This window comes from Catharus ustulatus, chromosome 7, assembly GCF_009819885.2.
Source record: "Catharus ustulatus isolate bCatUst1 chromosome 7, bCatUst1.pri.v2, whole genome shotgun sequence".
Classification (NCBI taxonomy): domain Eukaryota; kingdom Metazoa; phylum Chordata; class Aves; order Passeriformes; family Turdidae; genus Catharus; species Catharus ustulatus.
The window spans coordinates 18,800,797-18,817,210 of record NC_046227.1 but is presented as its reverse complement, the minus strand read 5'-3'; the positions used below and the strand labels follow the sequence as shown (position 1 = coordinate 18,817,210).

Below are 16,414 nucleotides of genomic sequence, written 5' to 3'. Positions count from 1 at the left end.
CCCCCTCACTGGAAGTTGTGGACCTGTGATGATGCCTCCCTTCAATCTCCTGTTCCCCAGGCTGAATAGCCCAAATTACCTCAGCTGCTCCTCATACAGCTCTCCTTCAAGGCCTTCACCATCTTCATTGGGCTTCTTTGGACACTTCTGTATAGTTTAATACCTTACAATGTGGTGGCTAAAACCACATACAGGACTGGAGGTCAGGCTGCCCCAGAGCAGAGCGGAACAATCCCTCCCTTGCCCAGCTGGCCATGCTGTGCCTGATGCCCCCAGGACACAGCTGGCCCTCCAGCTGCCAGGGCACTGCTGACTCACATTCAACTCGCCAGTGACCAGGTGACCAGGACCCCCAGGTGTCTCTCTGTGCCACTGCTCTCCAGCATCTCATTTCCCAGTCTGTCCATACATCCAGGGTTGCCTAATCCCAGGTGCAGAACCTGGCTGAACTTTGTATGGTTGGTGATTGCCCATCCCTCTGATTTGTAGTGTTTCTCTGCAGGGCCTTCCTGCCTTTGAGGGAGTCAGCAGCTTTTCCCAGTTTTGTATCATGTGTGAACTTCTTTAATATCCCAATCCTGCCCCTTGTCTGGGAAGACATCAAGCCAATTGCTTGGTGGTTTTGCCTTGGTTTTTGTTACAGAATTCAACTTACATGGCTATAGGCCCAGAAAGCATAACCCAAATAATAAATTTATAATTTGTTAAACTTAATTATTTAGAGGATCTTTTGATAATTGCTCCTTGAAGATAGCTGCTGAAGTAAGTTTAAAATAATGGATTCTATATCATATGCCTGTTACTATTTTTGAAGCCTGTTAGAGGAGAGAAATTATGCAAATTGGTGTCACGCTAGGCTACTGCACACATGCTGGTAATGCATAACAACTGGCTCACTGATGGAAATGCTTCATCTTGAGCAAGAAGTCATTGTCAGCGCTAAGAGAGATTCTTTGTATCGTGATTAATAGTTTATTATTTTTCTTATGGATAAAAGAGTATCTCTTATTAAAAATCTGCATTAGAATAAAAATGCTATAAAATAAATACTGGAGGATTATGGTGATGAATTATGATTGATTGCATTATACAATTAAGGTATATTGTGAAACAATAGGAAGATCCCTTCAAAATATTAAGTAGTTATTGCTCACTCTCTGTGAATGACAAAGTGGCTTTAATTCTTCAGCTCCTTCTTGTAAAAGACTTGATAAATAGATCAAGCTCAGTATCAATTAGTGTCACAACAATCTTTAGCATTAATGAGGCGAAGCTGCTAGGATTTAACCAATTTATTTGTAGCTCCATGACCACATCTTAAACTAACAGACACTACACACTCGACTGTTGTCTAATATTGGACATGAAAATCTGTACATGGAACAGACAGTTCTGTGCAGCACTGGCTGAAACAAGCTCTCTGTGAGGAAGTTATCTTGGTGCTGAAGAATTCTGACACGTTTAGCAGGACAGAAATCCAATATAAGATAAGCTGGTTTCAGAAAATAGGTCACTAATGTAAGGTTGTAGTTATTTTCTTCCAAAGTTTATCTTACATCTGTCTTAGATTTCTTCTTCCTCTGTACACAAAGCTTACCAAATTTTCTGATTAAGACTATAGTGAAGAGGCTGGTTTTGATTTGTGGGTCGTCATTCTGTTGCAACCCTTCATCCTTCCATTTTAGCACTAATACATGCATTTTGTTTGCCCTGTTAAATTTCTGCCTAAGGATGCAGAGAAATCCTTCTCAGGTATTGATTTTTTCCCCATGGGAAGTCCACCTGGTAGTCACCTGATTTGCCACCTTCAGTTTATAACTGAATGGGCTCATGGGATTATAAGCTTTACTTTAGCACTGAGTTCACAGCCTGAGATGGAACTGATATGTTTGCTGTTAGTCACTTGTAACTGCTTTTGTGTGTTTTGCTTGTTGGAATTTTATTTCAATAGCTAATATGAATAACATTTCTGCAGTAGGAATGCCACTGATCAGAACTGATTGTTTGAGTTGTTCTTCTTAAGAAGAAGACTTTCAGGTACTTGGATATGATCTTGGAAAATAATTTCTGCTTAATAATGTTTAATTAATTTAATAATCGTGCTAACTGATTAGGTACATGATTTTATTCAGCATTTGGCCCTTGGAGTTGAAGATACGGAGCTGAGCAGTCAAATAAATGGAATGTATTGCAGTTCTGCATGAATGATCAGGGGCTTTATTTTCAGTGGTACTCAAAATTTCAATAGAAGTTTTTGTTGATTTCTGTTTTAGTAGCAAGATACTCTTTACCTCACAGGATAAGATGACTCTCAAAAATACTTGGTTTACCATGTGCAGGAAATGATGTTTTGCAATAATTTGATTCTCAGCAAAGCATTTGGCCTTTCATCACTGAATATAATTTTCTTTGCTAGTCCCAGTTAGTTTCTTAAATACACATACCTATCAGAAAATCTTGGAAGTGTCATTTTCCATTACTAATACATTTTGCTAATTTTGTGAAAACAAAAATATGGTTTTGCATACTGCAAGAAGTGCAGATTTACTACACTAGTCATCTCTGTGAATTATGCAGTCTGCATATGATTTGACCATTATTTTACTTAATTTTGAATATCAACAGTGATGTTAGGATATTTATGTTCAACCTGAGTAAAACAATCTAGAGGTTTTGTGAGAAGGTCCTTTCTCACAGAAGATTGTATCCAGATTTGACCAAGAAGTAGAAGTGCCCCAAATAAAAAAGTTCCTGCAGGTTTTAATAAAAATATTTGCCAGACAAGAGGAATCAGTCCCCTCTGAGGGGTGGTATGAGTTTAATTTTGTTCTTGATACATTCTGATTTGGTTGTTTTACCCATGTGCTAACCATGCCAGCTACTGCAGGTACATTCTTTTGGACATACCAGGGAAAAAAAGGAATGCAAGTTGTTATGATGGTATCTTGGGTAAAAGATTCAGATTGATCAAATTCATTAGTTTAACTTCATGAAACAAGTTGCTTTTTAGCTTTCTTAGTTTTGTGAATTACTGTTTACAAAAGTTTTAATTTTAGTTAGATTTCAGCTGTTGTGCATATTCAGTTAAAGAAATTCAACTATGGAGACCAGAATAAAGCATATTGTATCTATAAAATCCTATGGAAATAAATGGGATTGGATAATTCTAACAGAAAGAGATTTGATTTTCAATATAATGCCATTGACATGAGTGAAAATTACTTAGAAGACTCAAAGCACCAAGAAACTTTCTGAAGTATTAAGGAATATTTGCAGGAAAAAAGATAGAGTGACTAGACTTTACCCTCACCTTTAAGACCTTCCTACTCTAGAAAATCCCAGTGGTTGCTTGTTCTGGTCTTGATTCTGCAGTAGACTGAGGGAATGTTTAATTTATCTTAAGGTGTATGACCCCATTCTGTGCATGTTAAGCAGTTCTCTTTAAGATCATTACTACACTGCTGGCAAGTACCATTCATCTAGAAAATGACTTGAGGTGAAGGTGTTAGATTTACATGGAGATTACTTGGAGTCATGGGCGTGTGGTAAGAGGGAAGCAATTTCAGCATTAATTTCTGGGAAGCAGCAGAAATCTGACTTTTATGGGAGATGCAGTTACGAAGGATTCAAGATGCAATGTTACCTGGACCCCATGAAAGATGGAAGTTCATCAAGAGTGTTGTGGCACTTGGGAGTCACAGGATGAGGTGCTAAATACTTCCTGGAGTATAATAACTTTGTGACTCAGCAATGGAGTCAGGAGTGCCTCCTGATCTGACACAGTTCTGCTGAGAAGACTGATAGTGCACACTCAATTGAAGATTGCAGGGGAGCTGGTCACGGCCAAGCTGTACTTTGCCTTTATGCATCCTGGATCTGTTTGTTTATGAAACTAGGTGATCAGGGTGATGTATTCACCCCTGCCCTGAGTAGTTTGATTTATAGGGACAATACAAAAATTATCAAACATTATTGGACAAAGGTTAATTTTGTTCTCATAAATATGAGTGTCCAGTAAGAGTTTACGTAAAAACATTTGTAATGCAATACATTATTATGCAATTAATCTAAATGAAAACATGTACTGGATTATCTGGACTAGGCACATGCATCTTTCCTACCATACATTTTACAGGATATTAATGGAGAGTTTTGTGGTATAGATTCAAATATTTGATCCACGAATTTAAGTTAACGTTATGCTCTTAAAAGTACTCTCTGTATAGAGCTGATTTAGGAGTGGTGGTGTGAAATCTTCACCCTTTGACTAGAGCATTCTTGGTTCTCTATATATCTAGAGAACTAGGTGACATTTTGGTTTCTGTGCCATAATGGTCAGTGACTGGGTTTGTGGTCAAGTTGTTATGGTTATAATTAGGAATGTGGTCATGATTCATACTGTGATGGACTGGAAGCATTGACAAGACAAGGGAGCAAATAATCACAATGCTCCTATTAGAGCTGGCATCCAGACATAATCCATTGCTGCTAGTTATCAGCCAGCTCTGACCCTGTGGCTTACACTGCAAGTCTAAAAGCCTAGAGTATCTAGTCCATCCATACAAAGGAACCAAAAGAAAATAATGAAGATATTTCTGAATTTAAAGGACTTTATGTAGACAAGAGAGTGTATGCAAACACAAATAATAAAAACTTTTGAAAATGTAAGTTAGTATATGTGGAAAGGAAGAACATGTTTCCCACTTATATTCTCTTTGTTTGCAATTTTGAACACCCAGAGCTGATTTCATGGCTTGCATATTTAAGTGAGACTTGTTTTGTGAACAGAATTTAGCTGGAGTGTTCTCAGGGATCTACCTTTCATCTATAAAAAAATAGCAGCAGTTCTATTCTGGTTGTCCTGTTTTGTCCCATATGTTTGCCTAGTGAAAATATGTGATCAACTAAAGTATGGTTCTTTTTTTTGTTTGTAAGTTTTATAGCAGCAATAATAGCTTTTGAGCATGCTTTTGTCCTTCTCCTTCATCTTCTTCCATCACTATATTTTATCCCAAAAAAACCATCCACAGCACATTCTGCGGTCTTTCTAAGTCCAACTGAGAACAGTTATAGGATGGTATCTTGATAGATTTTTTTTGTATGCTTCATTTCAAGATATTGACATTCTCTTAGTTTTAACCTAGCCAGCGAGAAATAGCCGGAGGAGAGTAGCAGAGGATGCTGTTCTGACTATTGATTTTCTTGCACCTTTTGTTGGTTCATTAATTCCTCTAACAATTGCTTCTGAGGTGTAGTTGTCTGTGTGTGGCCACTACTAGCCAGCAGAAAGGTTCTGTCATGGCTAGGTGAGGCTGTAGCTGATAACGTCAACTTTACCTTCTGAGTTCTTCCACCAAGGAGATATAATTTAGTGTGGGGCCACTACTGAGTTCTCTACAAACAGTGAGAGACCTTACTACTGAGTATGTCATTCTTACTCTTCCACAATGTTTGTAAATGCTGGAAGTACATAAGCCAGCTGTTTCATGAGAGAGACAAGAGGGCTAAGACAAATAGAATATTGCAAAAAAGAGTCCTGTCTGTGAATTATTTTTATGGAAGCAGTATTTTTACTACTTTCACTAGGATTGGCTGGTATTGCTGCCATGTCCCTACCAGCTGTAAGAGATCTCAAAAATGTCTAGTACTATGTATCATGATTGTTAAAAAGCACCAGACTGAAGTGAGACTTACTAATTCTAAAATATCTACAGATGATGCAGCTTGCTGTAAGCTAGAAGAAGGGTGCATTTTGGAAGACAGAAGGGGATAATTTTTGGGTAGGAGTTGAGTGAGACGGTAGTGAAAATAGAATAATTGTAAAGCTGTTTCTCTGGCTTATGAGTCCGTTTTCTTCCTATAATTTTTGAGGAAGAGAACTGCAATAATAAATTTGTGAGGAAAAGTTGCTGATTTTATTCCAGATATAATTATTTCATTAACAAAACCTGCATGTTCTATATAGAGTTTGGAAATTTTTTTTGTGTATGGTTTTTTGTTTGTTTGTGTTTTTTAGGGTTTTTTTTGGTGGTTTTTTTTGTTTGTTTGTTTGTTGCTGTTTTTGTTTTTTTGTTTTCACAACCTAGGTGAATATCACAGTAGAATTACTGGGACACCACGTGTTTCTCCAGATGGCTTTTCTGAGACTGTTTAAAGCCATGGAATACAGTTGAAAGGCTGTGGTTCACAGATGGAAAATTGATTTGTGCACTGTCTGTAACCTGTACTTCTTTTATGGCATCTTATATGATATACCTAATACATGTAGTCTGTTTATCATGGGGATACTGTTAAGGGATGATAATTGATTCTAATAATTCTAGTTGATTCTAATGTTGACCTTAGAGAGAAATAACTTCTTTAAAATTGGAAAAATGTTGCTTGTACATTTGTCTGATTGCCACTTAAGTTAGTCTGTCATGCCTGGTCTGATTTAATTTGTTCTGATGGTAACGGTTTACAAATTGAAGAAATCAGGTGTTATGAGAGAATCATGACATTTATTTTGATGGGGAATAGCTGTTTTCATGGATGAAAGAAAAAAACAGTGTCAGTGGTTGAAGCCTATTAATAAATATTTGTCTTATCCTATTCTTTGTCTTGGTTGGTCAACTTTTTCAAGATTTGACTTATTATCTGCTTAAAAAAAAAAAAAAAAAATCATGCTATTTGTCCCTATTCCGGCCTCAGAGCAGCTTGAGTAGACTCCATCAGGTTGTCCTTGTGCTTTCATTCTGTCTTTTCCCAAGTATGCAAAACAGGGTAGAGTGCTAGGGGCTTGTTGATGGCATGTAGCCATGCCTCAAATTGCATAAACATGTGCAGTCCCAAATAGCTTTGTGTAATATGCTCACTATCCAGTAGAGTTAATTGCCAAAGTGTAATTTTTCAGCATCTGGTGTGGGCTATTTTGCCTGCCTACTGGGAACAAATGTAACCACTGAGAAGTTTCTCCAACTGATGGCAGAAATAATTGTAATTGGTAGATCTTTAATATGTTGAGGCTTCTTCTGGGGAGGGTACTGCTACGTTTTTTACAGCTAGAAATCACTCCCTGTACATCATTTCAAAGCCCAGAGATGTATGAGGCCTGATGTGAGGGGAGTAAAAGGAGAAGTTTCTTCCTAAATAAATTTCAGCTGCAGTATTTTAGTGTTAAGATCTTCTGAATGTGTGGTTGTTGCCGAAGTGGTTGTGTTCATACATAACTTTTCACTATATAAATAAAAAGTGAGTGGCAGCCTTTGTTAAAACAAGGGTGTTTTATTTTCTGAAGCTTAACAAATCAGGAAATAGAAAAAGCACAAACTTACTTTCACCATAATATTTCCATTTTGTGGTTTCAGGCTTTTTCATCCAGATTTTACATTATTGAAGATAATAGCAGATACTTTTGTTCTTTGGCTTTTTCGTACTGTAAAGTAATGATGTATTCTATTGTAGGAATGCAATGATGTTAGGTGCAAAAGGCACTTTCACTGATGACTGGTGTAGAACCTTATTTAGATAGGTATTACTTGAGTTCAAGAACAGTTTGCTTTGGTTTAAACAGAAGAGGTTTATGATTCATATTTCACATCTCTGATTCCATGTAATACATAAAATATGCCATCTGTAAATGCTGTCATGTTATCTCAATGAACAAAAATGCTTTTAAAGATTTTTCTTCAGTTCTCCATCGTGACTACATCTGTCAAAAATTTGCATTAGATTTTATTTTGCCTACATTGTCTTCTGCGACAAAGAAATGTTAATGTGTTTTTAAAATTTGGATATGCCATTTTAAGGGTCATAGTTTTCAGAACAAGAGCAGGCAATGGCATTCTATTTTTTCTTTTTTTTTAAGGAAAAATGTACTTATTCACAACAGTTGCTTAGAGGGATGAATCATAATATTATGTTGGTACAAAGAGTGCCATACATAATTTTCTGGCAAATCTGTGTGATAGGGTACTTGTTATAGTGACAGAGAACTAAATATTAGTCTGTCTTTTTTCCTTATAAGACTGTATCAAAGGTATTTCCCATCTATTCTCCTCTGTTTCTTTGCGCATGACTGTCTTTGCCATTTCACTTAAAGCATTAGAACCATATGTTCAATACCTTGTTGTATTGGGGTTTTTTTGTGAGGTGCAACAGTTCCCATGTTTGTATTCTCCACCACACCCATCCTGCAAACAAACATTGTTCTTGAGGCTGGCTTATCAGGAGCTCCATATCTGTAGCTGCTGTTTCAGTGCATGTAGTACTGTTCACTGATTTCAGAGAAGTCTCTCACCTCACCTGCTTCTCTGTTGATGTACTCAGTTTATGTGTTCAGAATACTGTTCTTTATTTGCGCATACTGTATTGGATCAAATGTTACGGAACTGTCTTCTTTAAAGTTTAAGCGTATGTTTGAGGTGCTTGTTGATCCATCTCCAAAAACTGGGAACTTTTGCAGTCAGTGATGGTGTTGTCTTCAGTTGCCTTTGTCACAATCACACTCTTATGATCAGACACACTTGGACTTTACATCTCCTGATTATGCATACAGATAGCTAATATACCTACTGACAGCCACCAAATGGGCAAAAAATTTTCTTTCTCATCAACCAGTGAGCTTCCCTAATAATGATTAATATAGGAAGGTTAAGTTAATACCATCATAAATTTAATCTTTCCTTTCTGTAATTCCAGTTCAGGGATAAGATGTACCTTCTCACTACTTTGCATGAAATCCTAAAATGGTATTGTCATTTTTGTAATCACCAGAATGTACCATGTATGTAATTCCAGGGTGGGAAGGAGCCCTTTGCATAGGCTGCAGTGGTCTGTTTGCTGCAGGATCCACTCAGGAGTGTCTGGGGAAGCAAGTGCCCTGACCTGAAGATCTGGAGCTGTTGAGCCAGTGTAACAGACCGTAACACACTCTGAGTGGCATACAGCGAGAGAGACAAGTGCAATTGTTGAGAAACATCTCAACACTGGTAGATCACCCCAGTTATTACCTGTTGCCCATTTTTAAGTTGGCTTGTATTTTATGATGCAAGCTACCCCAGTTTTATCTTTGTTAGCTGTATGTAACCCTGTTGTATATATATCAGATGTAATGAGGCTATACCTACTGAATGCCTGTCTGGCAATCTCCAGGGAGCACTGCACAAATTTATGGAAAAACCCTGGCACAGCAGGGATAGGACCTAATTTCATTAGCTGTGTTGATTCAGTTGTGTAAAATGTCCATTTTAAAGTGTGTGCAGTAGAGGGAGGGGTGGATTTTGTCAGAAGTTTTTAAAATGTGTTTAGAGTGGTGCTGCATATGGGGTAATGTTTGAAGCAAATAATACACTAAAGTAAGGAAAGAGAAGCAGTCTTCAGTGTTTTCATTGAGTGATCTTATATTTCTATCTGGTTTTCATTTGTGATTCTTTCTGTATTTCTTCTTAAATTAGGACAGTATTGGATGTCTTTATTGTAAGATGCATTCTCTAATACCAAGTTACTTAGGGCTTCCCACTGTATGTATGTCTGCTTTATTTTCCAGGAGGCCATTGTATGGATTGTTTCAGTATAATTCCAGTATGATTGGACTAGAATCATTAGCTGATCCCTCAGATACCTGGGAAATTATAGAGACTATTGGGAAAGGCACTTATGGTAAAGTCTATAAGGTTGCTAATAAGAAAGATGGAAGCTTGGCAGCAGTAAAGATTCTGGATCCTGTCAGTGTAAGTAAAAAAGGTTAAACTGCAACTTCAGCGTTAATTTAAAAAAATTCTTAGAGTTGAAATGTAAGTCAAATGTGTAAGATGTTGAGAACATCCAGAAGGGAAAAATTTACCCAATGCATTTACAGGAGTTTAGTACCAGCAACTGAATGACAGGTTAGAGTTTCATCCTCTTATTTGAGGACAGCATTTGCATTGTTTCTATTTTAGGTCTGTGTAATTCTTCTGCTACAAATTTAGTTATCTTTGCTTGGAGCATGCAAATTCCAAGAAGGCGCAGAGGCATTCCTCATAGGGCCCACAATAGCAGGGAAAATACAAGATGCTCTTAAACTTAATGTCATTTTCTTATTCTGTGTACTCCCTAAAATAATTGCTTTTTACATCATAGAAATACTGTGAACTTTAGGATTTTTTAGAGTTACCTTTTATAAGCAGATAATAGTGTGAGGCAATAATTAGATAAAACAACAAGAGCATATCCCAGATCCTCAGAGGTAGTTCTGTGCCAGCTCTAGTTTTAGTGGGTATTAAATGCCTAGGTTCCCATGAGAACCAAGGCCCTAGTTTTCAATGGAAAATTTAACTGGCAGCTTTTCAGGTTGGATCAAGCTGGAGTTTGATCGTGAGAACTGAGCTAAATATTTACTAAAAGATGTTATGTTTCTGTCATCAGCCACTACTGAAACTCATTTAGTTTTTCTCATTTATGGATCTGAGGAAGGCATAGGCTCAAATTTTCTAATAGTTGAGTCTGCAGAAATGAGGAAAGCTTCAGCTCTTAAGCATTGTTCTGTGACCTGTGTGCTGATATAAACACTGTTTTGTAATTGTCACAGAATTCTTTCATTAACAAATACCTAGTAACCTTTTCTTATTTCATGGGTGGTTGTTTTGTCTCTCATTGTTTCTGGTATATGTCTTTTGTCATAAGAATGTATTTGGTTTTACTGAGGCTTAGTGAAATTGTTCCCTGTTTAGTCCTCCCTGATGAACATAGAAAAAGGAATAAATCAAAGGTTCATGTATTTACATTTAGCTCACATGTTAAAAACATGCATGATTTAAACAGGTTAAAAGTCATACATGTGTGAATTTCTTACTTTGACAACTGAGTAAAGTATAATTTTTAATTTTCTTGTTAAGTATATTATGTACTGAAAGAATTCTTGAAGAACAACTGCTTGATTTACACAGGCCTCACTTATTTGTATGTAAGAGGAGCACAAGTGGCACAATTCTATATGCATTAAATGTCTAGTATAGTGTACTTTCAACTGCATTAAACTATTTAAAAGTAGAAACTAAGAAAAAAGTAGTTATTTTTATCCATGATAGTTTGTTCTTGCTTTAACTGGAGTCACTGTCTTTAAATATTCTGTATGTTTGTGTTTTTTATTTAGGATGTAGATGAAGAAATTGAAGCTGAATATAATATTTTGCAGTTTCTTCCCAATCATCCTAATGTTGTTAGATTTTATGGGATGTTTTACAAAGCAGATCAATATGTGGGAGGACAGCTCTGGCTAGTACTTGAGGTAAAAACATTTTGACAATATTACATCTTACCTTAGCAAATGTGGTTGGATTTTTGTTCGTTATTCTAAAAGTGTCACAGGATTTCATGATTTTCTGATAGATGATGTATTGTAGCCTACTGTTGAAAATCACATCCAAACTTCAAAATTTGTTTCATAGGGAATGGTCTTGCATTTAATTTGTTTGAATTGCTACATTCTGCCTGCAAAATAAGCTGATTTTTTTTGCTTTAATTTATTTTCTTTTTTTTTTTTTCTTGTTGGATGAAACATTAGATAAGACATTTATCTAAACTTTTGGGGAGCTCAGACATTTGAGGGGAATGCAAAAGATGATGAAGTAGTGACATGGAGGGTAGCTAGCAAATAAGCTGCCTACTGCAAAAGTGAACAGAGAAAGTGTATGGGAGAATCTGTTTTATGGTAATTTTAATCTAGGGGCTGGTTGTTGTTGGAAACCTAACAACAGAAATGCCTTCTATTAACTCTTCTTGTTCAGTGGCAGTCAGTACTCTTACAGTGTCAAATGTATTTTGGTGGTCTTGTTTCCAGTTAAGTGACTGCCAAAGGTGGTTGTAAAATGAGAATTTCTTTCTAGGCTTAATTGATGCAGAGCTCTGCACAGGCGGTTACTGCTCTGATGAGCAGTAACAAACCATTCAAGCATTTCTTTCTTTCATAACCAGACTGGCTCACTTTTTAATTACTGATTGTTTTAAAAATTCCACCCCATTCTTGAATGATGACTAGAATCAGAATAGGGAATCTTTATTTCCACTACAAATTGTGGAATCTCAACAGAACACCTAACTTCTACGTAGTGGAGCAGTATGTAGCTCAAATGAAAACTTTTGAATGTGTTTCCTCTTAAAGTTCCGTAAATATTGAAAAGTCACCTTAGTATTTTTAATTTGGTGTTGAATTTTTTGTATGCATGCTGGTTTTGTGTTGAGTTTGGAGTTGGTTTCTTCTGTGTTTTTAATAAAAGAGTCTTGTCTCTAAAGATCCATCAAGTGCCATATGACAGAATTTTATACAGCAAAATCATAATATACTCTGAAATAAAACTGAATGTAGAATTTGAAAAAGTTGTGTGTGTGAACTTTATCAATTAAGTATTGCACCTGTGCATTTCAGATGGCTTTTGGTGCACATAATCCCAAGTTTGGAAGAAATCTGACATTATAAAAGAAGTGTTTTGCTTATATGGAAAAATTTACTGGACAACCCAACCTATTAGGAATAGTTTGGAATTTAGGAATTTAGGATAACCTGGGAATTTACAGTATAGCAGTGACTTGTGATATTATAAATTAATGACACATTTTTACTAAAAGGGAATATACAAAGTATTCAGACTTTGATTCCTGAGTCTTTGATGAAATGCATTCTTTTGATGTGTGACTTCCAAAATTTGTAATAAAAAGGTGGATATTTTTTCCTTTAGGCACAGTTTTGCCATGTTTGCTCACTACGAGCAGCACCTTACATTAATAAATGCTTGTGATGAGGAAGGGTGGCAAAAGTGGACAGCTTAATTATTTTTATGATGATGCAAGTCTTGGACGACTGTAAAGCAAACTTCTCTGCTTTTTCATGTAAATGTGCATCTCTCCACATGTTAAAGTATTACCATTAGGTATGAAGTGGTAATGAAGTTTTCAAATTCATTTTATTCAAGGTCTTTGCTGAGTTTCAAGAATAGCGGCACAGACAGCTGCAGTAGTGTTTGTGGGATATATTGAGTCAGGTATTCATGTACCAAATCCTACCAAACAACTGCCAGTCTGTATTATTTTTCAGTTGCAACCAGCTTGGGAGATTTTTTTTAAGTTAGGGAATACTTTGATATATTTTACTTGTGGGCTAGAGATAAATTTAGTATAGTCTGTCTAAACAGAACATTTAATGCAATGAAGGCAATACAAAGAAAACTTTAGCTTAATGCTTTGTCAGCAAATGGTTAGCCATAGGAAGAAAAACATGCAGTTCCATGTAAATACATTTGATAGTTGATATTGACCTGAATGCTCCCACAAATTTATGGACATTAAGAAAAATGTTCCCTACTTACAAATTAAAAATTAAAGTTAAAATTCCTGCAGAACTTATCAATGTTTTAAGTGATGAAAATGTGATTCAAGGTCCTTTTCCATGAACTTAAACTTCTAATCTACTGAAATTGTTCTGACGCAAGGGGAAGTTAGTAATAAGTTAAGGAAAGTATTAGCATATAACAGAAATTAGTGGTTGAACTGATACACAGTTCTTCATAAAAGCTGTTTGAAAGAAGCAAATCTTGAGAGTTTGTATAAGTTCATACTATTCTCCTGATTTATGCTGTGGTATTTTAAACTGATTATGCTAAATGAGCTTGTGTTGAAATCTGTGTGATTCTCCAGCAGAAGCGTTAGTAAGGGTGCTGGCCACAAAAACTGGCATAGAGGAGAAAATTCAGTGAAAGAGAGGCAGTCAATTGTCCCATCCTTTTTTTTTTTTTTTTTGGTCAAACAATTGTGACTATCAAAGTAATAAAAGGAAAGAGAGGAGAAAGGATGGATATCAATACCTGCTTAGAATGGTATGGACAGTAAACTTAAGATGTGGATGAGAACATACTTACAAAGATTCTGATTTTACTTTTTCTCTCTCTTTTTTGATAGTTAGCAGCCCATTAGTAATAAATGCTTGCAAGAAGCTGCTTTTTTGGATTAGAATGTTTCTCTGTTGTTGACAGCACATGGCATCAAATCTGAGTATATGGTTTCTATTTTATATTGCCTGCCATCAGGAGCATTGATGGAGTGAAAGTTTAAAATTACTAATTTGTTGCTTTCCAGTTGTCAAGAGTATCAATCTTTTCTGTCTGGCCTTTGCGCAAAAGGATTTTTTCAAAAAGACAATGCATGTATTGTTGTGAAAATACTAAAAAAATGTAAATTTGATTTATTAATCCTCCTTTAACACTGAAATACAGTCCTGTTCATATTATTTTTATTTTTTTTGTTGCATTTTATAACTTACATTTTGTAATTTTCAGTTTTCTCTTCCCTCCCCTCACTCAGGTTGCTGTGATTTATATTAACATCATGAATGAGTTCTGTTGTTCCCAGACTTGTGTTGTAGCACAGTTTTGCATGATAGATGTTTATAGCCTAAACAAGTATATTGAGTAACTGAGGGCTTGTCTTGCTTTCTTTCCCTCCCCACAACTCCCCCCTTTCCAGCTGTGCAACGGAGGTTCTGTCACAGAGCTTGTCAAAGGCCTGCTGAAGTGCGGCCGAAGGCTGGATGAAGCTATAATCTCATACATTTTATATGGTGCTCTCCTGGTAAGGATGTTCATTGGGCTTGTAATGACAGCAGAGGGTGCAATTCATTTATTGCATACATACATTTTCCATTGATTAAGTATGGTAATGTGAACAATAGTACATGGGCTGTTATAACAGCAGGGATTGTTTAAAGGCATGTAAGCTGGTGGACAGCTGTTTCTGTAGAGTATGTGCAGATTTTCTTCATTAAATTCCCTATTAGCAGGGTAATTGTTTTTAAATAAGGGAATAAACTTATTTTTGTTACTGCTGGTACATAGGGCCTTCAGCATTTACACAATAACCGGATCATTCATCGTGATGTGAAAGGGAACAACATTCTCCTGACAACAGAAGGTGGAGTCAAGCTCGTTGACTTTGGTAATGACCACTTCCCTTTTGTTTTCTTGATACATGCAGTTTAGCCAAAGGCTCTGTTTACTTTCCCCTGGGAAGGCAGAATGTCAGAATGAGACTTTTTCAGAAGCATAGTCAGAATTATTTTAAGAAGGAAAAATGCAAAAAGAACCTGGTTACAGCAAGAATAAAAATTCTAACTAAAATTCAGTAATAGAGTTTTAATTTTTAAAAGCTGAAACATTATTAAAAATTTTTAAAAGTTCTGAAGCTAGTATTTTGTTTATAAAGCTCTTTGCATTTCAGAAGAAATGTCAGTTTCAGGGCAGTTGTCCTCCTAATTTAAATTTAGATATTCTGTCTTTTGCATATGAAAAGGAAACATTCTTTCTGAAATGGCTTTTGATAGCCTTAAGCACATTTTTTCCCCTCTGAACAGAAGGTAAAATAGTCCCTTGGGTCTGAAACCCAACATCCATTTAATTTGTGATTATCGCTCTTAGATTTGAGCATTGCCAGTCTGGATACGTCATAAGAAACAAGAGGGAGAAAGTGGGGGAGGGTGATAGAAAGGCACTTGGCAAAAGATTAAAAGTCAATTCAATTTTAATTCCTTTGAACATGCACTTCGGGGAAAAAAAAATACTTTAGTCCCTCAGATGTGTATGCAAGGGAGTGGACAAATTTATTAAAGGTAACAGAAGCAGATTATTAGTAATGATTTATTAATGAAACTATGTTATACACAAGGTAATCACCATTGAAAAAAGTGTGTAAATAATATGTTTGTTTAGCAGTGCATGAAAGTAAAGAAAAATGTTACAAAATGAGAGTAGGGTAGAATGAGATGTCAAAAAAAATCTGCACATAATATTTTTTTAAAATTCCTAAAATATTAAACTTATGCAGTGAAAAGAAAATTATATACTGGTGATGTCATGGTATTATAAATTTAACAACATATATAGTGAAGATGCTAAAGTAAGCTGGCACATACAAGATTCCTTAGTATCTTCTAAGGACAAAATTTCATTATTTTGAATTGTAAAGGCAGCAATTAAAATAGTTTTAGGAGAAACATATGACCTGAAGCAAAACTTGGAGTGAGTCCCTGACCTAACAGAAGAGAGGAAGATCCCTTCTCATTTAGGGGAATTTTGGCAGTCTAATCTTTGTTTTCACTCCATTATAGGAAAAGCTGACTTTTCTCCCCAGAGCAAAATGTTTTTATCAGCTGTATTAAAGACCTTAAAGGCAAACCAGTGTGCTGCAACCCCCAGTGGCACATTCAAGGAGACTGAGACTCCCGATCTTTCTGGTGTCCCGTGGGTCTCACTGATTCCACATTTAAGTTTCAGGGGTTTTCTCCTACTTTTTAATTTAGGATAGTAGCACTAGAAAATCATGACAAATATGACAGGCTCAGAAAAAAAAGAGACTTAAATCTCAAGTGTTCCCTACTGTTTAACAGTTAGGAAATGCCAAGAAATGCCCA

General features: G+C 36.0%; 1 protein-coding gene across 6 annotated transcripts in view; it reads left to right on the top strand.

Moving 5' to 3' along the window:
• The window catches only part of MYO3B (myosin IIIB), a 220,684-nt gene that overhangs the window by 17,616 nt on the left and 186,654 nt on the right, over positions 1-16,414 (top strand). For all 6 annotated transcript variants that reach the window (XM_033065215.1, XM_033065218.1, XM_033065217.1 and 3 more), the window contains 4 exons: positions 9,527-9,710; positions 11,114-11,248; positions 14,476-14,580; positions 14,844-14,943. In XM_033065215.1, the coding sequence (XP_032921106.1) occupies positions 9,527-9,710; positions 11,114-11,248; positions 14,476-14,580; positions 14,844-14,943 (524 nt within the window). The remainder of the gene's footprint in view (positions 1-9,526; positions 9,711-11,113; positions 11,249-14,475; positions 14,581-14,843; positions 14,944-16,414) is intronic.